The sequence below is a fragment of the Salvelinus sp. IW2-2015 genome, linkage group LG2, assembly GCF_002910315.2.
Source record: "Salvelinus sp. IW2-2015 linkage group LG2, ASM291031v2, whole genome shotgun sequence".
NCBI classification, from domain to species: domain Eukaryota; kingdom Metazoa; phylum Chordata; class Actinopteri; order Salmoniformes; family Salmonidae; genus Salvelinus; species Salvelinus sp. IW2-2015.
In genome coordinates this window covers 42,264,525-42,286,376 of record NC_036839.1, presented here as the reverse complement: position 1 = coordinate 42,286,376, position 21,852 = coordinate 42,264,525, and the positions used below count along the sequence as shown (strand labels likewise).

Below are 21,852 nucleotides of genomic sequence, written 5' to 3'. Positions count from 1 at the left end.
GGTTTGACAAAACATGTATTTTTACTGCTCTAATTACATTGGTAGCCAGTTTATAATAGCAATAAGGCACCTCAGAGGTTTGTGGTATATGGCCAATATACTTTTATCTTTATTTATTTCACTTTTATTTAACAAGGTAAGCTAGTTGAGAACAAGTTCTCATTTACAACTGCGACCTGGCCAAGATAAAGCAAAGCAGTGCGACACAAACAACAACACAGAGTTACACATGGAATAAACAAGCGTACATTCAAGATACAACGGCTAAGGGCTGTATCCAGGCACTCTGCGTTGCGTCATGCATAAGAAAATCCCTTAGCCGTAGTATATTGGACATATACCACACCCCCCCCCCCGTGCCTTATTGCTTAATTCAATTCTATTCTGTGGACGTTTTGGGTCCGTTTGAGTCTGGGTCCTGAAATGTTTAAATCGGGGTCGTCGCTGAAAACATTGACTTACTGAAGTCTTACTGATCCTTTCCCATTTCTTTCTCTTTACAGCAATCCAATGGTAACTGGGGCAAGACCGTGTTTGAGTACAGGACACAGAAAACAGCCAGACTTCCCATCATGGATATGGCCCCTGTGGACATTGGTGGTTCAGATCAGGAGTTTGGTATCGATATTGGCCCTGTTTGCTTCCTTTAAATTCCAACAACAACAGGAACGCATTGAAGACAATCCTGAGACTCTTGAACTATCAGCTGACGCGATCAGCCTTGTACATACAAGTACTGCGGACTATTCTCGCCTCGTGGCAAGATATTTATTGTGCCTTTCCAACCATTCCCCATCGTAGTTGATATGTTTTCGCCCTGTGTATGTTAGATGAATGTTTGGGGGAAACAAAGAACAAGTAAGCAACATTTAGAAACTTTGCTTGCATTTGACAAATACATTATGTAAGGGATAATCAACGAGGGGCTATGGGTTCTCTGGAAAATAATGAACAATGTGGAAGGTGTGTTCCATGATGGTCTAGCGGAGTGGAACCAGCCTTCCTCTGAGTTGCATTATTTTCCAGAGAACGCATATAGCTCAGAATTGATTATCCCTATTATACCAAGGCTATAATTTAACACATTTACCTCTTGAAATGTGTTAAATTGATGTAGCCAGAAAGTTTACTAGACAGCTACAATAGTTGCCTTGGTAACCAAACAGACTTGCTAGTTTAGTTAACCAAACCATCAATCTTAGCTTGTTATTATGAAAATCAAATTCAACAATGCCAATAGTTCTTTTAATTAGACTTTTGCTTTCAAAACCTGCTCAAACATAGAACATGTAAGAATGAACTAAAGCCATTGAATTCTACCGTGCTGATATACCGTGCATAATAGAGAAATAATGCACGCTCTAGAATGCCCTTCAAGCCAATTAGAAATGAGTATTCAACAAATGCCATGGTATAAGAACATGATATTTCATCTATATGGTACAAAGATCCAATCCATTGATACTCTATTTGATATTATGCATAAAAGATGAAAAGCTGCCGTATGTCCTTGATCAATATGAATACTTAAAAAATATATAGTCATTAACTGCTGTTTGTAAGATGAGAACACCATTCTACTTAAGCAATAAGGCACGGGGGAAGGGTGTGGAATATGGCCTATATACCACGGCTAAGGGCTGTTCTTGGCAGTACGCCCCAAGGTGCCTTATTGCTATTATAAACTGGTTACCAACCTAATTAGATCAGTAAAAAGAGCTTTGTCATACCCGTGGTATACGATCTGATAGCCAATCAGCATTCAGGGCTCAAACCACCCAGTTTATAAAATAATATAACTACAATGGTTTATTCCACCACTAAGATCTCCTAAGCTCTTAATATTTTACATAATTTCTTTCATTTATGTTTATTCAACAACAGTTTTCAATGTAAACTGAACGTTTATGGTGCTATTGAGGAAATTACATTGTTCTTTTCTTTCCAGAACTGAAAAACAGTTTGAAATAACTGATTTCTGTATCCAAGTTATCCTAGCTCTGAACTGACTCCATTGAATCCAAATTAAAGATCCAACCAGACTGTTGATTCCTCAGTGTTAGATACCAGTGGATTTATCAGTGTTAGCTACCTGTCGATTCCTCAGTGTTAGCTACCTCGTCTCCACAAACTGGGATGCCATGATTATGTGTAACCCTGTTCACAGGTTTGGTGCTGTCTGTAAGTGCTCCTCTCCCATATACAGTGCAGGGGAGGGTTAGGGACTACCAATAAAGATGGAGAGGTGGAATCAATGTCTCGTACACAGTGTGTGGTGATTGTCTTTTTAAATAATTGCTTTTATTTTCAATTAGCGCTGGTCATTTTAACACTTTGAGTGTGTTATGTTTGTAATTCCTGATACTTTTAACATGTTATCTTTTAAATCGTGATCATTTTAACACTACAAGTGTGTTGTTGTTTTTTTCTGCATGTCAGTAAGCCCTTTAAGTCACTTTCTCTTAGTCATCTTTTATAGCAGCTTTTTGAGACGAAGCCTATTTGCTTCATGTATTTTTTTGCTATGCAACAAATTAAACAAAACGCTTGTCCCCAAAGTTCTTTTTTTGTCATATTAATTAGCTACGGTTCTACTTTGTAGGGAAAAGCTGAGCCTTTCTGCATTTACTAAGCAATTTGTTTCCACAGATAAATATATACATTTTTACAGGAAATATTGCCGTAGGTAAAAGGAATATTACATGTGAATTTAACATTTATTTAGCTTTGTAATTATACATGTATTATGTCCATTGTGATGTTGATTTATGTCTCTCTTTAGTTAAGCTTTTCCTAAATCAACTTTCTAATTCCTTTGTTTTAGGAAACTTTCCATAATGATAGTATTTATTAAATATTTCAAAACTGTAAATATTCTGGTAGATTGGTCTGATTGCCTATGACCATCTCAGAGGCAGATCAATAGGATATTCTATCCTGGAACCAAGTCAGTTTCATCAACTGAAATAAATATTGAAAAGATTTTGTTCTGTGTTCATTTCAAAGTTAATTTGTTTATTAGTAAGACTTTTGTATTGAATGTTGCTGGAAGCCGGTCATCTTTCATGTTTACAACTAGAACAGTCCATTTCATTCCCTTTTTTCAGTAGGCATACAGAAGGGATAATCTCAAAGGGTTAGGACCAATGGACGGGTTCCAAAAATGAAACTACACTGGCTTGCATAAGTATTAATCCCCCTTGGCATTTTTCCTATTTTGTTGCCTTACAACCTGGAATTACAATAGATTTTTTGGGCGTTTATATAATTTGATTTACACAACATGTCTACCACTTTGAAGATGCAACATTTTTTTAAATTGTGAAACAAACAAGAAATAAGACAAAAAAAAATGTAACATGAGTGTGCATAACTATTCATCCCCTCAAAGTCAATAGTTTGTAGAGCCACCTTCTGCAGCAATTACAGCTGCAAGTCTCTTGGGGTATGTCTCTATAAGCTTGGCATATCTAGCCACTGGGATTTTTGCCAATTCTTCAAGGCAAAACTGCTCCAGCTCCTTCAAGTTGGATGGGTTCTGCTGGTGTACAGCAATCTTTAAGTCATACCACAGATTCTCAATTGCATTGAGGTCTGGGCTTTGACTAGGCCATTCCAAGACATTTAAATGTTTCCCCTTAAACCACTCGAGTGTTGCTTTAGCAGTACGCTTAGGGTCATTGTCCTGCCGGAAGGTGAACCTCCGTCCCAGTCTCAAATCTCTGGAAAACAAACGGGTTTCCCTCAAGAATTTAGCTGTATTTAGCGCCATGCATCATTCCATCAATTCTGACCAGTTTCCCAGTCCCTGCTGATGAAAAACATCCCCAAAGCATAATGCTGCCACCACCATGCTTCACCGTGGGGGTGGTATTCTCGGGGTGATGAGAGGTGTTGGGTATGCGCCAGACATGGCGTTTTCCTTGATGGCCAAAAAGCTACATTTTAGTCTCATCTGACCAGAGTACCTTCTTCCATATATTTGGAGAGTCTCCCTCATGCCTTTTGGCAAAAACCAAACATGTTTGCTTATTTTTTTCTGGCCACTCTTCCGTAAAGCCCATCTCCCTGGAGTGTACGGCTTAAAGTGGTCCTATGGACAGATACTCCAATCTCCGCTGTGGAGCTTTGCAGCTCCTTCAGGGTTATCTTTGGTATTTTTGTTGCCTGTCTGATTAATGCCCTCTTTTCCTGGTCTGTGAGTTCTGGTGGGCGGCCCTCTCTTGGCAGGTTTGTTGTGGTCCCATATTCTTTCCATTTTTTACAATGGATTTAATGGTGCTCCGTGGGATGTTCAAAGTTTCAGATCTTTTTTTGTAACCCAACCCTGATCTGTACTTCTCCACAACATTGTCCCTGACATGTTTGTAGAGCTCCTTGGTCTTAATGGTGCCGCTTGCTTGGTGGTGCCCATTGGTTTGTGATGTTGCAGACTCTGGGGCCTTTCAGAACTGGTGTATATATACTGAGATCATGTGATAGATCACGTGACACTTAAATTGCACACAAGTGGACTTTAACCAATTACGTCACTTCTGAAGGTAATTGGTTGCACCGGATCTTATTTAGGGGCTTCATAGCAAAGGGGGTGAATACATATGAATGCACCACTTTTCCGTTTTTATTTTGTATAATATTTTGAAACAAGTCATTTTTTTCATTTCACTTCACCAATTTGGAGTATTTTGGTATGTCCATTACATGAAATCCAAATCCATTTAAATTACAGGTTGTAATGCAATTTTTTTTTGAAAAACGCCAAGGGGGTGAATACTTTTGCAAGGCACTGTATCCTTCTTCTGTCATTCTTAATTGACTCTCCTCGTCCCAAGCTCTTGGTAATTGTTGCGGTACAGCGGCTTAAAATCAAGCTTGCATAGAACTGAAGGACTTTCTACATCAGTAATAAGACTAGCTGCAGTTGCATCTGTGTGACTGAGCGGGACGCCGAGAGAGAAAGAATGTCCTAATGGATACAAAGTCCTCATCAAGATTCAGGAGGCTTCATGAGTATGTAAACAAGCGACACAAACAGGTAGTCTGGTAGTTAGAGCTTTGGGCCAGTTACCGAAAGGTTGCTGGTTTGAATACCTGAGCCGACAACATGATAATCTGTTGATGTGCCCTTGAGCAAGGCACTTTACCCTAATTATGGCTGACCCTGTAAAACAACACAATTAACTGCATCTGTCCGGTGTATGTGACAATAAAATGTTTTATTTTCATTTTGTATTACTTACTGTTATTATGATGTCACCAAGCAACAGAGTTATTGAATATGTCCATCAAAGCCTAACCATCAGTGGAGATCCATGGTTGAATATCCACCGGTACATCTTGAGAATATCCAACATGGTAACACTTTACATTACGTTTCTGTTTTCTTATACCTGTACAGTAATGCTGTAACTACACTAGTAACATTGTAATATCTCTTTGTTACATAGTAATTTTTAAGTGCAGTTACAAAAGTGCTATGTAACAAACTGAATGTAAAGTGTTAGCAAAAATACTTGATCCCCCAGAATTTTACATATAAAATGCATATATTTTTTTTTGAAATTGTAGCGCCAACACATTTCAATAATTTTTGAGTGTTGATAAGTGATGCAGTAATGTTTTCTTTAATAACTGTAACAGCAAAGTAAAAGAACAAGTCCTGACAGAGGTTTTCAAAAGTGCTTTCCGGTGCAAGAGGACACTGACATATATCATAAGAAAGTAAATAGCTAGCAATACATACCGATATGTAAAATGCACCTGTTAAAATGTTTAATAAGACAATAAAACTAAATCAGTTAAAATGTCAGGTCAAAACAAGCAGAACTAATTACACTAAAAATGAGTAAAAATAACAGAGGAAATGTTCAAATTGTCAAATTAAGGGCAAGCTGAGAGTTAGGTACATGAGTGGTAATACAAGACTAGCTACATTTCCGTGTCTTGTGAGTTGATGGTGAGCAAGTCATTACGTCTGACAGACAAATAACAGCGTTGACCTAAGTGGTGTATATTCAATGAAGCAGATTCTACAACATAAGACGTACTTGTATATGAAAACTCTGCCACAGAGTATACCATTGGACATACTATTTACATCCTTCATTGCCTTTCAAAGCAAGGGGTCTCAAAAATATTCCTTCCCATATCAGTTCTTAGAAAAATAGTGCTTTCTATATCAGATTTGAATATTACCTTTTGCATATTCTAAAACCAAATTCAAATGCAAATACATATAAACCTCAAGGACTAGAAGAACATTGACATCTTGACTGTAGACCCAATTCTGGCACTTTTTTAATACAAATGAGTTTACAGTATGTAACACAAACATGTCTTCTTTGCATCAGCAGCGACCGCCTAGTGGCTCAAGAGAAAAGACAGTGGCCTCTAGGGTTAGTCCCATTTTGAACCCCTCCTGTAAAACAAGGGGGAGAATGGCTGTTAGAAAAATACATGAATCCCATGTCAATCTGCTCTATAGGAAGAAAGACGTCAACTGGAGGTGGTCGGTATAATCAATACTGCAGTTCCTCTATGTCAGCAATCTTTGAGAGACATTGCAGAGTCTTGAGCCGTGTCTAGACTTGACAATCCCAAACACGTCATGCGTCTACTACAGCTACATATTAAATGTGTCTACAGTGTCCACATTGTGTCCGGATTCCCTTTTCCCGCTCTATATATTCAAATGCCAGTATGCATTCTGCAAACGGTAGAACAGGCAAAATCTGATAATAGCACAACAACAACTTGATGGCAGTAGCCAACTACTGTAGCTAACTAGCCAGCTAACCTCTGTAACTAGGTCAGCAAGCTAGCTAGCAAAGCCAGAGATTGCATACAGGTTAACATAACTATTCTTCAAAATATGCTAGCTAGCTAGGATTTATGAAGCCAGCAAACATGTTCCTCACACGCTAGGAACGTATTTCATCCAATGTTTAATGAAAAAAGGTGCCTTTCGCTCCCAAAACACAAGTTTTCTGGATACTTGGTGAACTGCACTGTTGGTTAAAGGCTTGTAAGTAAGCATTTCACGGTAAGGTCTACACTTGTTGTATTCGGCGCATGTGACAAAAAGTTTGATTTGATTTGATACTTGTGGGCAGAGAGCTGATGCTCTTTTGATAGCCTGATTGTGTCAGGACTGAGGAGACATCAGCACACAATGCATCCAGTCTTTTCAATGCGATCTTCGTGCAGTGCTAAGTGTAGACACAGCCTTGGTGAGCTGTAACCAAAACACCGTAAAATATATTCATACTGGCCCCAAGTTCTTATTATTGCTTGGTCCAAAATAGCAGGCATCCAAGTCCACAAAGTAATGGTTAGGGGATATGAAATCTAGAATGTCTAAGCACTTCAGACAAATAACAAGATCTGAGGAAGCTTTGACCCAAATCCCTTCAAAGAAGTGTAAAACCCTCATATACAGTCTACACCATAAACCACATCAGCATCTGTGTCTGACCTATGGATGTAGCAAATAATAACTACAGGACTTTTAACACATCTGACCCCATGTGACGATAGAATGTTCCAGAAACAACAAGTAATACAAATATGATGAAGTGGATTGACGAGCAATAACACATTTTCAGTTACAAAACAAAAGATAATACTGTTGACAGCCAGGTACACACAACACAGTATTAGATCAGATGTGTTATTCATAGGGCTATGAGAGTTAATCATTCAACTGACGTTATTATTGTCTGAAAGTGTTCAAAATTCACTGAAAACATCCAAAACACATCATCTATACAGCTAAAAACAACAATGTGATGTCAAAACCAGTTGACATTGAGGTTAAAGAAAGTGTGCTTCATCAATTTACCAGATTTTGCTTAGACAAAATTAAAACGTCAATAATCTTGTAATGGTTTTTGTATAAAAAGTCTTAAAATTACAGCTCAGTTTGAGCAAATTCTGTATTTGCAATTAATCACAAATCCTGCGATTAACTTGATTACATTTTTCTATCCTTTGACAGCCTTAGTTATTTATTCATATAATTTTCCATTATTGTTGCTGTGAATGATCAAATCAAAGAGACTGACTGAGAAAAGTAAAGCTTCCATAGCCAACGAGGTTAATAAATATATTTTTTTCTAAATCACATTGTTTACTGGAAAATGTAACTTCAACTCAATGAAAAACATGTGTACAGCAAAATGCTTGGTTTTACTGATGGACTGTATGCAGACAACAGAGTCAAATTGAATACATGCAAATCCATTCACGATGACACAGTCACTGTCACGACAACTACAAGAAGGGTCAAAGTAGTGTAACGGTACAAACCATCTCTGACGCTGCAGCAAAAGGGGGAAAAGAGAGATGGAAACAGATAGTTAAGACAGAATTAAAGGCAGGAAGGAGAGGAAAGAAGAGACATTGCACTGAGTAGTATATTAATGCCTCCTACAGGAACTACTTCAGCATGCAGGTAGCCTAGTGGTTAGAGCATTGGGCCAGTAATCAACAGGTAGCCTAGTGGTTAGAGCGTTGGGCCAGTAACCAGCAGGTAGCCTAGTGGTTAGAGCATTGGGCCAGTAACCGAAAGGTTACTAGATCGAATCCCCGAGCTGACAAGGTAAAATATCTGTAGTTCTGCCCCTGAACAAGGCAGTTCATAGGCCGTCATTGTAAATAATAATTTGTTCCTGACTTTCCTAGTTAAATAAAGATTTTTTTTTTTAATCCAAAATTGTTATGGCTCCATTCAATCAGTAGCGCAGAAGATTGTAGTGTGATTAATATTTAAAGGCAAGGCTTCCACGTTTGCAAGGCTTCCACGGTAAACACTGCATATGTCAGTTCAATCGGAAATGACCTTTACATTTCAACCACACTACAAAGCAGATCTTCCGCACTGCGCATTGAATCGAGCCCTTAATCATGTACGGACAGAGAGAGGGATTATGTAAACGTTTGTCGATAGCAATTTGCAGCTGGATGCTACAGCAAATTTGCATGTGTTAAAATCTCAGTGTTAAACTTCATATGGCTGGGGGCAGTATTGAGTAGCTTGGATGAACAAGGTGCCCAGAATAAACTGCCTGCTACTCATGCCCAGTTGCTAATATATGCATATTATTAGTAGATTTGGATAGAAAACACTCTGAAGTTTCTAAAACTGTTTGAATGATGTCTGTGAGTATAACAGAACTCATATGGCAGGCAAAAACCTGAGAAAAATCCAACCAGGAAGTGGGAAATCTGAGGTTTGTAGGTTTTCAACTCATTGCCTATTGAAGATACAGTGGGATATTGGTCATATTGCACATCCTAAGGCTTCCACTAGATGTCAACAGTCTTTAGAACCTTGTTTGATGCTTCTACTGTGAAGTGGGGGCGAATGAGAGGGGATTGAGTCAGAGGTCTGGCAGAGTGCCATTAGCTGACCCATGCGCGTTCATGTGAAAGTTAGCTTGCTTTCCATTGCATTTCTACAGACAAAGGAATTCTCCAGTTGGAACATTATTGAAGATTTATGATAAAAACATCCTTTAGATTGATTCTATACTTCGTTTGACATGTTTCTACGAACTGTAATATTACTTTTCGTTTGAACTTTTGCATGGACTTGCCCGCGCGTCGTGAGTTTGGATTGTGTACTGAACGCGCAAACAAAAAGGAGGTATTTGGACAAATTATGGACTTTATGGAACAAATCAAACATTTATTGTGGAACTGGGATTCCTGGGAGTGCATTCTGATGAAGTTCAAAGGTAAGTGAAAATTTATAATGCTATTCTGACATCTGTTAACTCCACAACATGGCGGATATCTTCATGGCTTGTTTGGGCTCTGTACTCAGATTATAGCATGATGTGCTTTTTCCGTAAAGTTTTTTTGAAATCTGACACAGCGGTTGCATTAAGGAGAGGTTTATCTAAAGTTCCATGTATAATACTTGTATCTTTTATCAATGTTTATTATGAGTATTTCTGTAAATTGATGTGGCTCTCTGCAAAATCACCGGATGTTTTGGAGGCAAAACATTACTGAACATAACGCGCCAATGTAAACTAAGATTTTTGGATATAAATATGAACTTTATTGAACAAAACATACATGTATTGTGTAACATGAAGTCCTATGAGTGTCATCTGATGAAGATCATCAACGGTTAGTGATTCATTTTATCTCTATTTCAGCTTTTTGTGACTCCTCTCTTTAGCTGGATAAATGGCTGTGTTTTTCTGTGAATAGAGGTGCTGACCTAACATAATGATTTGTTGTGCTTTCGTCACACAGCCTTTTTGAAATCGGACACTGTGGTGAGATTAACAACAAGTTTATCTTTAAAATGGTGTAAAATACTTGTATGTCTGAGGAATTTTAATTATGAGATTTCTGTTGTTTTTGGCGCCCTGCACTTTCACCTGCATTGCTTGCTGTTTGGGGTTTTAGGCTGGGTTTCTGTACAGCACTTCGAGATATTAGCTGATGTACGAAGGGCTATATAAAATAAACTTGATTTGATTTGATTTGTTGTCATATCGATCCCGTTAACGGGATCCCAGCCATAAGAAGTGGCCGTTTTGTGATTTGCAGGTATGATGTGGCTCATGAGCCAATATTGTCACACCACAATTTTGAGGATAACTAGGGCATAACTAAAGGCCTTATGAAATGTATTGTATACAGTGCCTTCAGAAAGTATTCACACCCCTTGACATTTTCCAAATGTTGTTGTGTTACAGCTTGAATTTAAAATGTATTAAATAGAGATGTTATGTCAATGGCCCACACACAATACGCCATAAGGTCAAAGTGGAATTATGTGTGTGTGTATATATATATTTCTTTTTACAAATTAATTACAAATGAAAAGCTGAAATGTCTTGAGTCAATAAGTATTCAATCCCTTTGTTATGGCCTAAATAAGTTCAGGAGTACACATGTGCTTAACAAGTCACATAATAAGTTGCATGGACTCACTCTGTGTGCAATAATAGTGTTTAACATGATTTTTTAATGACTACCTCATCTCTGCACCCCAACACATACAATTATCTGTCAGGTCCCTCAGTCAAGCAATGAATTTCAAACACAGATTCAACCACAAAGACCTGGGAGGTTTTCCAATGACTCACAAAGAAGAGCACCTATTAGTGGAAGGGTAAAAAAACAAAAAAACAATGAATATCCCTTTGAGCATAATGAAGTTGTTGTGACTCGTTTCAGGAAACTAGGCGTATATCGCGCGTCACTACTTCACAGGAGAGCCATTAAACAAACTTTTTTGGGGGGGGGGCAGAAATGCTTTTGGAACATGTGAACCTTTATGTGCCTTAATAACAAATTGGTATGCCATCTGTAAATACAAATAAAATTGTTAACTTACGAGCCTAGTCACATAGCAACCTTCCCGCTAGTCATGATTGGCTGAGACAATGAGCGGGCTGGACATGCCGAGAGATTAGTTCAGTTTGGTCTTCCATGTAGCCTGCATATGTCTATTTGAGCTGGTCAGTATGTCTAGGTAATCCTGTCTAAGGTGGCTTTAAAAAAATATATATAACGTTATATCGCGTAGTAGAACTGCATAAGTGTTGCTCTCCACTTTCTGGAGGACCAAGTTTTGAAATCAGCTGAATTAGAGTATGATAACTAAGGAGATGACGAAAACAGCTGTATCCGGATTACATTTTCAAACTAAGTAATGGCATCCGTGACAGGGAGAAGCGTCCATTCTATGTTTACGGGTAAGATAGTCTAGCTAGCTACATCTTCAGATATGACACATTTCTAATTGACAGAAATTTGTTTTCATTTCAAGTTAAAGTTTACTGTTAGCTTGCTAATGTTAACTGGCTGGCTCGCTAGCTAACGTTACGTGGATGATCTGTGTAGTAATATTATTTGTATCTCAGAGCCATTTGCTTTGCTAGTTATAGACTAATTTCAGCTAGCTAACATTGAACCTGGTTTGTTAGCTATCTGCAGATTCATGCTGGTAGTAATGACATGAGTTGGGATTATGGTTCATTGTTTAGCTAGCTAGCTACATGTCTTAACAAAAGACTCCACTATGTATCCATTTCAATAGGGTGAGTAAAATGGTCAGTGAGCTGTTCTCTCATTTGTGTCTGGAAGTGCCTAGCAAGCTAGCCAGTTAGTTTGGGTGCTTGACTGCTGCTGTTAGGTCAGCTAGCTAATGTTGCGTGTACTGTCTGTGTAGTAATATTATTCGTATTTCAGAGCCATTTGCTTTGCTAGTTATAGCCTAATGTTAGCTAGCTAACATTGAACCTGAGCTGTGTTCTGAATAACCGTACTATTTGTGACGTGAATTGAGTATATTATATGCTTATTGGTCATATTATGGATATAGTTAGTATGCCAAAAGTTCCCGGATGTCGTACCAAATTTGCCAAAATATGAAGTATACATGTGTAACAGTAATGCTTCCGTCCCTCTCCTCGCCCCTACCTGGGCTCGAACCAGGGACCCTCTGCACACATCAACAACAGTCACCCACGAAGCATCGTTACCCATCGCTCCACAAAAGCCGCGGCCCTTGCAGAGCAAGGGGAACAACTACTTCAAGGTCTCAGAGCAAGTGACGTCACCGATTGAAATGCTATTAGCGCGCACCACCGCTAACTAGCTAGCCATTTCACATCAGTTACACATGCAGTAGACACTATTTCTGTGCTTTTAGGGACCATAATGCAATTCTTCAGAAAATGGCAGTGGCTTCACAACGTTTACAGATTTGAAGAAAATGGCGGAAAATATGCAGCCGAAGTCCATCGAGTGCGGATACAAATTCATTGCTAAAACTAATGACAAATGTTAAGAAACCGTTGAGCAATGCAATAAAGTAATGTCTTATTAAATAAGCGACGTTACACATTGTTGGCTGACAATTTGTTAGCTACGCTATCCTTACGAACCGCATAGCATAACGTTAGTTGGCTACTAATACATTGAACTTGCCAGGCAGTATATTAACTACCTGCTATCTAACTACCCAACGTTTATTGACTTGATTATTCACATAATTCTTACCTAAGTGGTATAGTCATTGTGCGTTTCAATGGACATTGTACATTCTGGCTATCTACTACGATTTCAGAGCCCTCTCATGCAGAATAACTGATGAATTTACGAACGCTCAACACCTGTTAAATATGGCCGGTATCAGGAAACGTCGGCAAATGTTAAATTTTTTAAATTGTTGCTAGCAGCACAGTTACAGTCACCAACGCTCTGGATAACCAGCTCTGCTAGGGTGAGTAAAATGGTCAGAGTGAGGTGTTCTCTCATTTGTGTCTGGAAGTAGCTAGCCAACGTTAGCCAGTTAGCTTGGGTGCTTGACTGCCGTTGAATGCTCGGATCAACCCTACTCCTCGGCCAGAGCATCCAGTGTGCGCTCTGGCACTCCAGATTGAATTTACGAACCCACCTGAAATGGTAAAATGTTTGGCTAGTCATTTCTTATGCTAACAAGCTAGCAAGAGGTTGCATAGAACAGCATCAACTTCCGGTAGACAGGCAACGCTCTATTTTGCTCAACTGAAACGATACCGTTCATTTCCAGTATGCAGTATATACTCCTGACGCCGTAGCCGGTATACACTTCCTCAAAAAGATAACTCAAGAAATGTAATTTTTATAATAGTTGTACAATTTTACATCTAAGTAAAATCTTTTTGGTGTAGTATTTTTCAATAAAAAAATGTGCATGAAAACAAGTCATCTCTCCTTGAATGACAACAAAGACTTTACAGAAGAATCCTTACTGTTGACCAATCACCGACGAAGTGGTATAGACTTCGGATCTGAACATCGGCTTGCCTCCAGTCCAAAACGAACAGAACGTCACAAAACTTTGTCATAATATATGCATGAACTCTACTGAACCGTTTTGGCTGGGAAGCATGAGGACGCCTTAACAGCAACAACTCTAATAAAGTGTTAATTTAAGTCTGAATTTGCAACATCCATGGTGTAAGGGACACAACACTCTAGGGTTTTTAGTTTGTCAACACTTTGAAAAGTGTTAGTTTAACACTATTTTGGTGGGCCACATATAATTTCTAAGAAAGTGTTACATTTAACACGCTTGGTGTTAAAATTCTGATGTCAATTTTGCTGTGCATGTTCCCAAAGTTTAATTCCAATTAAAATAAAGAGTTTGAAATATAAAAACCCCATGGTTCAGTTTTACAGTTAAATTCCTCTGACAATAGGCATTTATGTAAAAGACAGGTGAGCACTGCAGTTCAAACTGACATTGTATTTGTAATTTCAGACAAGCTGTGCTCCAACTTTAAATACCATTAAATTAAATCAAATATAATAATGACAGTTATATTCTAAGTATCTATTCATGCGCAGAAAGAAGTCCAACCTGCCTCTTTAAAAGAAGCAATATAATATACATTGTTATAAGCATCTATAAAGCCACAACTAACAGTTGTTGTTTGGCGTCCATAATGTGACAAATTATTGTTTTGCATCTGCAATCAGTGACAACTGATCATTTACATAAAGTTTGTTTCCATAAAACAATAGCTTTGAAATAGCTAACATATAGAATATAATAATATTCCATTCAAGCGCTAAAATCCAATGGCTGATGTTACAAAATACCTATATCTCATAAAGATAACAGTGAATTACAAGATGACTAAAGTGCATTTTGAACACAGTGCTATTCGACTGACTGAATGCTTTTCAGCTGACTAACTGCAGTAATATGCATCGACGATGCAACATCTTGCTAAACATATCTTGCCATAATGTTCACAATGTCAGACAAAGAAAATTTTGCCCATGGCCAATATTGAGCATCATAGTCAGGAAACAAACGAAACCTTTAAGAGCCAAAATGCAACTATTATGAACAACTGAAGTTGGAAACATTTCTGGTATATTGATATGTTAAATTTGATATAAAACAAAAATGAGAGGGTAGGGGCCCACTCCCCCTACTAGGGTGGAGGTCTACTCGACAACACTTTATAATGTGGTGGTTCAACCGCTACTCTTACGAGTCCATTAAACAGGGCTTAAGATCATTCACAGACATGCAGTCACCTGCATCTCGTCCAGCCTGGACTGGATATCCGGGGGGAAGTCGGCTTGCCCACAGGTGAACGGATCGAAAGGTTCCGCTCCAAAAAGGTCTTTACCTGTGAGAGAGACAATATGTGAGATACCACAACGTAGTAGGAGTTTAATTTACAATTTACATTGGTAACATTTATTTATTAAGTATATATAAACATTATTCATGACAGTTATTATAAAGTGTAACCTAAAATATATTCTCTCTAATTACCACGACCCATGGTTTATGCCTTACTCTGTGTGTGGTTCAATTCTAACTCTCACTGTCATCTTTGATCTGTAAGGTAACCAGAGCAGTGTACTCACTCATGTCTGGAGGAGATGTTGTAGTGGGGGGAGGGGGTGTGCCGTTGCTTGCGGGAATTGGCACCAGGGGTGTGACAGCAGAGAAGGGAACCATGTCAAAAACGTCTGTGGACATCGGGGGTTTCAAGGAGATGCTGCCAGCCTGTGAGTGTAGAAGGTATTGATTCATTCCAATGAGCAGTAGTACTCTGACCTACATTCTGAAGTCAGAGTTATGAATATGCATTTCAAGTCAGACTGTAGTCCTAATATAAAGAGTGATGAAATCAACTAATTGAGACTTAAAAGTCTTAAGCATACTGTATATGTATCTGCATTGTCTACTGTAGAATACATATCAGCCAAAAAGAACAATTGTTAATTAGAAGAAATTTAACTAGAAGTCAAGAAAGAAAGGCTGAAATAACGCTAGTTGTACAGTACGCGAGGCCGCGGGATGCTGCACCCGTCGGCAGGCTTTGGGAGGAGAGCAGGCTTAGCCGGAGGAGGGGTTAGTAGGCCTGCCGAGAGGTTGGACTCGGGCGAGCTCATAGGGGTGAGTGTGACCGAGGAGATCTCGAGACACGAGAAGGACGTCAGATTGTGACACCAGAAGAGCGAGGAGGGTCTTGAGAGCATGTAGGCCTCGTTAGTAGAGTTTATGTGCAGCTGCTGTGAAAAGATCACATGCAGACGATTTAGTGGAAGACTGAAAGTGGCTTGTTAGTTCACATGACAGACATCTTACTCTGGGTAATATGGGTTACTTAGGGAAGTCTAGAGACTGGAAGGGCTGTCCATGCAGTTCTTACTGGTGGTACAGGAGCAATCATCAATTGCTCCTCCAGTTCCCAAAGCTGCTTCTTTAGCCCAGAATTTTCCGTTTCCAGTTCTTGAATCTGTGAAAAATAAGGATGCTCGTTTTAGAATGGTTTTAGAGCTACCTACACCTGATATGGAAATTGCCTGTTAATATCAATATCATTGTTATGGAGGTGTACGATATCTTCAATCACTATCCCATATAAAGGAGCAGTCACACTGCTGTCCAACAGCTGAATCTTACTCTTTTCTGTAAGGTTCCTATCTGTTTCCGTGTCTCCACATCTTTCCCACCAGACTCGAGGAACTTCTTGTAGGCCAAGTCGAACGCCTGGCCAATAGTGAGTGTTACCTCCTCTGCCTGAAAGACAACAGCATCCTCCGTGACTTTTTTTTTACAAAACTCTTTATAAAATGAGTCACCAGAACAAATTCTTAATTTTAGAAGGTCAGTTTCTTTATTATTGACTAGGGGTTGATGACACATATAGCTGGATGAACAACTGATGGTGTGGAACATGAACTCAAAACGTAAACTCTCAGGGTGTATTTTATTACTCTCAAAGTGTGTATTTCTTACACATTTTTCACTGTCGAACACATAACAGATGTGTTTTTTGGTCTCTGGCTCTGTGCAGATGAAGGTGAATATCCTTTTATCAGTCTTGTCATCTGCACAGAAGGATATCCTATGCAACTGGCAGTTGTACTGGACATCCTGAAAATAAAAATAAAAACTTCAGTTTGAGACAACACCTTCTTGATAACACTTCACGTGAATGCTTCCATAATACGCATACAAAAAGAACGTTGAAGAATTTATTTAAAATCCATGCCATGTTTAGTTGACTTACCTTTGTCTTGGGATCTAAGATCTTTACTCCGTAAATGGAGATTTGTAATTCCACTTTTTGTGTCTTCTGTCCCTCTGACTTCTTGATATGCCTTTGAAACTACAAAGAGTAGAAACATTACATTAAAAGTATAATGGTAAATGGTAATCCGACATGCCCTGGCTCATTCGGAAATGTACAGTATATTATTGAAAGTCATATCACGCAATAATTATAACCGGTTGAGGGCCCTATTTACCGAAAAAGGGTATCCAAAGTAATTTAGAAACTGGCATTCTTCCAACACAGTGAAAATCTTATTTGAATAAGGTTGATTATCAATTATGCGATCTGAGCTTATTTTTTCAGACTATGAACACTCATTTTCTGAGTGCATGAATCTGATAGAATTATTTTTGTTTATCACCAAAACCAATTTAGGGTTACATATACTGCATATAAAGAGACCAGAGCACTTTCAGGGACATATGGCGAGACAACAAAGAGAAAAGAAACACTATAATCAGTGTCTGTCAAGTGTTGAGTTGAACATATTCAAGAAGAGGCTGAGTCTCCAAAATAAGACTATATTCAATGCTCTTACCTTGGTCTGACCTGAACTCCACACTTCAGATTCATTGAATCTTGTGTCAAGATTGATTATATGACTTAATTTGAAGGTAAAGGTTAAAGGTTCAGAAAATAAAGGGAAAAAAAGAAGATCAAAAGAGAGATGTGGCACATGACCGGGAGAGCTGTACTGATAGGCTCTGGCATTGACCAATGATGACTCAGATATTGTGACCCATTCACTGAACAGCCTTACAGCAAAGTTAAGATAGGAGTGGATGAGTATGAAAACAAGTTTCCTCTTGAATGGCCTCACAATGGAAATGTTGGCAGAAGAAAACAGCAGAGTAGGTAACATGCAGAGAGCAGAGTGAGGCAGAGCAAAGGAGACCAGTGTCAGCACAGCTGGCTTAACTCTCGCTGAAGGAAAATCCATATTTCTAAAGATACCAAAATGAGGTTAGCTACAAGCAGCTATATTTTTTACTTGACTAGTAAATAATTATGATATCCATGCAATTGTAAATTCTTGGGTACAAATTGCGTAAATTCCTGGGTATGCTACATTTCACACACCCTCAGATCTCAAAAACAGGGTATAACTTGGAAGCTAATTGCTAATACTTTACCTGGAATTCTGTCTAGAATGTAAACAGTATGGTTAAATATGTCTGAATTACAGTAAACCATAAAATCTTCAGTTTTAGCGGATCAACATTTGGAAATAAAAACCAACCTAAATGTCTAAGCCGTTGCTGGTGGCCGTAGAGATGCCCAACCTGGAGATCACATTTCTGTCCAATCAGGTCCAATTTTGGAGACCCTCTTTATACTCATCCTTAGATGAAAAAGTTCTGAAATACAGCTTAAATTTTTTTTATTGTACCTTTATTTAACTAGGCAAGTCAGTTAAGTTCAAATTCTTATTTTCAATGACGGCCTAGTGGGTTAAACAGAACAGTGGGTTAACTGCCTGTTCAGGGGCAGAACGACAGATTTGTACCTTGTCAGCTCGGGGATTTGAACTTGCAACCTTTCGGTTACTAGTCCAACGCTCTAACCACTAGGCTACCTGCCACAGCAGCAGATGTGGCAGTTTGAATTGAGGTTGCCAAGGAAACAAAGTCTATAGCTAACTTACCTTTAACTTTCTAACTGCTTCCTTAACAATCTCTGTGCCTTTCGGTTGGTCAACTTCTGTGTTTCCAAGAAACTAGAATAAAAAGGAAAAAGTAAAGTGCCAGTTTACTTTAGGCATACAGCTAGAGATTTATGATACAATCATAATGCACTATAAAACTGTTAAAGTTTCTATGAAACCCTCACAATGTAGTGTATCGAAGAAACAAAAGAGTTATGTGGGAGGGTTTGCAGGACATTTTTTTCTCCAACAGATGGAGCCAAGGACCTTCAGACCAAAGCTTCATCTGTCCATGGAAACAGTTGCTCTGCCAATATGTCTCATTTACATTTATGTCATTTAGCAGACGCTCTTATGCAGAGCGATTTACAGTAGTGAGTGCATACATTGTCATACTTTTGTTTTCAGCTCGCCTGGTTAAATTATAAGTCTGGACTTTCCTCTGCTAGGGCCTCCCATGTAAAGGCAACATGCTGTTTCAACATGACATGGAGTAACATCAAGGGTCTTCTATAAAAATATGTAATGTTTGCTAAGATACATAATTCATCAACATGATGTAACAGTTGTTTCAACATTCAAGCCATGGATATCAGTGGTTCTGCCCATACTGTACACTGGTCAATGAGTGTGTCCACTTCCTTCTTACTTCCTCATTTCATTCCAATACAGAACACACAGTGGGTGAACAATGGACAAACAATGCCAAAAATCTGTGCAAACGTTGCCAAAAAACTGTGCAAACGATGCCAAAAATCTGCAAAAACGATGCCAAAAATCTGCGAAAACGATGCCAAAAATCTGCGAAAACGATGCCAAATATCTTGACAAACGATGCCAAAAATCTGGGCAAACAATGCCAAAAAAGCCCCTTCACGCTCCTATCAATATAATGCAAAGACGGATGGGCCCCAGCTTCAAATGGTGTAAGCGTTTCACACTGCTGTAACAAATGCTGTCTGCACTCAAGGACACATGTGAGTGCAGCCGGGTTATGCTAGTGGGATGCAGCGAATGACAGATGCGTTACATGGGATTGAGTGACTCATTCCTGACCTGATGCCTTCTGAGATTTATCACCTTGGGGAGTTCATTGGTACAGGTACAGTTCCCTGCTGCACCTCACTCTCACCCACTGCCTTATGTAATGTTCACTCTCCTGTAATGTTCCAGTCTGCAGCAGATGTGGCAGTTTGAACTTTCTACTTTAGCCTTTTGCTTCACTTCAATGAGACATCTCTGGAGGCACTGGATGCTCACTGACAGGCTCTCTGCCTCAAATAAGAGGGTAGTCTTTGGGTGAAGCACAGCAGAAAACAGCCCCGAGACAGGATACTTTGTTCCCAAGAGTTGGCTTTTAAGGTGCGTGCCGCATAAGAAAAGACAGAGAAGACTAAACAAATCCGTTGTTTAGTAACGGTCTGTGTTTCCAGTCCAAATCTACTGCTATGTTTGCAGTCAGTAAGGAAGTGTTTCTAGGCTGCCTGTGTGTGTTTGTGCTCTTTGACTGTACTGCAGTCTGAAGCAGACACCTTGTTCAGAGCTATGGAAAACTCAAAAGGTTCATATTGAGTGTTTTTTTTATTTTGGCCAAAGCCATAGTCAAAACCAGTATGTAACAGAAAACAAATCAGAGAATTATTTCCAAGTAAACTTTACTTTTTCAAGGCCTACCCACAGTGCAAAAACTGGTTGAGTAAACTTTGTTTCCACGTAATTTCAACAAAAACAATTAAATGTGATGATATTAAATCAAGTTAAGAATCAACGTGAAAAACTGATTGGATTTCCAAAAAGTAATCAACTAAAGGAAATTGTCTTTTTTGACCCAACTTTTGAACCAAAGATTTTCTATGGGGTTGAAATCTGGAGACTGGCTAGGCCACTCCAGGACCTTGAAATGCTTCTTACGAAGCCACTCCTTCGTTGCCCGGGCGGTGTGTTTGGGATCATTGTCATGCTGAAAGACCCAGCCACGTTTCATCTTCAATGCCCTTGCTGATGGAAGGAGGTTTTCACTCAAAATCTCACGATACATGGCCCCATTCATTATTTCCTTTACACGGATCAGTCGTCCTGGTCCCTTTGCAGAAAAACAGCCCCAAAGCATGATGTTTCCACCCCCATGCTTCACAGTAGGTATGGTGTTCTTTGGATGCAACTCAGCATTCTTTGTCCTACAAACACGACGAGTTGAGTTTTTACCAAAAAGTTTTTACCATTCTCCCAATCTTCTTCTGGATCATCCAAATTCTCTCTAGCAAACTTCAGACGGGCCTGGACATGTACTGGCTTAAGCAGGGGGACACGTCTGGCACTGCAGGATTTGAGTCCCTGGCGGCGTAGTGTGTTACTGATGGTAGGCTTTGTTACTTTGGTCCCAGCTCTCTGCAGGTCATTCACTAGGTCCCCCCGTGTGGTTCTGGGATTTTTGCTCACCTGGTCATGTTTGTGAGTCAGATTTTGACGGCGCCACGGGGTGGAGATCTTGCGTGGAGCCCGAGATCGAGGGAGATTTATCGTGGTCTTGTATGTTCTTCCATTTCCTAATAATTGCTCCCACAGTTGATTTCTTCAAACCAAGCTGCTTACCTATTGAGATTCAGTCTTACAGCCTGGTGCAGGTCTACAATTTTGTTTCTGGTGTCGCTTTGACAGATCTTTGGTCTTGGCCATGGTGGAGTTTGGAGTGTGACTGTTTGAGGTTGTGGACAGGTGTCTTTTAATACTGATAACAGTTCAAACAGGTGCCATTCATACAGGTAACGAGTGGAGGACAGGGAGCCTCTTAAAGAAGAAGTTACAGGTTGTGAGAGACAGAAATCTTGGCTTGTTTGTAGGTGACAAATACTTATTTTCCACCATAATTTGCAAATAATTCATAAAAGATCCTACAATGTGATTTTCTGGATTCTTTTTTCTCATTTTGGTCTGTCATAGTTGAAGTGTCCTATGATGAACTTACAGCTCCGTCCTCATCTGTTTAAGTGGGAGAACTTGCGAGCAAATTGGTGGGCTGACAATACTTTTTGCCCACTTATGCCCAGTGAATAGGTACTATATGTATGGGCTATAGAAATCAATCGCTGATCATGTAAGGTGAAA

At 39.2% G+C, this 21,852-nt stretch overlaps 2 protein-coding genes across 2 annotated transcripts in view; one reads left to right on the top strand and one right to left on the bottom strand.

The window, feature by feature from the left end:
- The window catches only part of LOC111980287 (collagen alpha-2(V) chain), a 61,626-nt gene extending 58,643 nt beyond the window's left edge, over nucleotides 1–2,983 (top strand). Inside the window, exon 53 of the mRNA XM_024011007.2 lies at nucleotides 504–2,983. Within this exon, the coding sequence (XP_023866775.1) occupies nucleotides 504–650 (147 nt within the window). The 3' untranslated portion in view covers nucleotides 651–2,983. The remainder of the gene's footprint in view (nucleotides 1–503) is intronic.
- Nucleotides 2,984–5,608: 2,625 nt separating this feature from the next.
- The window catches only part of LOC111971952 (PTB domain-containing engulfment adapter protein 1-like), a 19,682-nt gene continuing 3,438 nt past the window's right edge, over nucleotides 5,609–21,852 (bottom strand). Inside the window, exons 3-11 of the mRNA XM_070446439.1 lie at nucleotides 18,748–18,819; nucleotides 17,058–17,156; nucleotides 16,784–16,921; nucleotides 16,448–16,564; nucleotides 16,194–16,280; nucleotides 15,826–16,053; nucleotides 15,403–15,544; nucleotides 15,064–15,158; nucleotides 5,609–6,418 (exon numbers count right to left, since the gene is read on the bottom strand). Coding sequence (XP_070302540.1) covers nucleotides 6,347–6,418; nucleotides 15,064–15,158; nucleotides 15,403–15,544; nucleotides 15,826–16,053; nucleotides 16,194–16,280; nucleotides 16,448–16,564; nucleotides 16,784–16,921; nucleotides 17,058–17,156; nucleotides 18,748–18,819 — 1,050 coding nt within the window. The 3' untranslated portion in view covers nucleotides 5,609–6,346. The remainder of the gene's footprint in view (nucleotides 6,419–15,063; nucleotides 15,159–15,402; nucleotides 15,545–15,825; nucleotides 16,054–16,193; nucleotides 16,281–16,447; nucleotides 16,565–16,783; nucleotides 16,922–17,057; nucleotides 17,157–18,747; nucleotides 18,820–21,852) is intronic.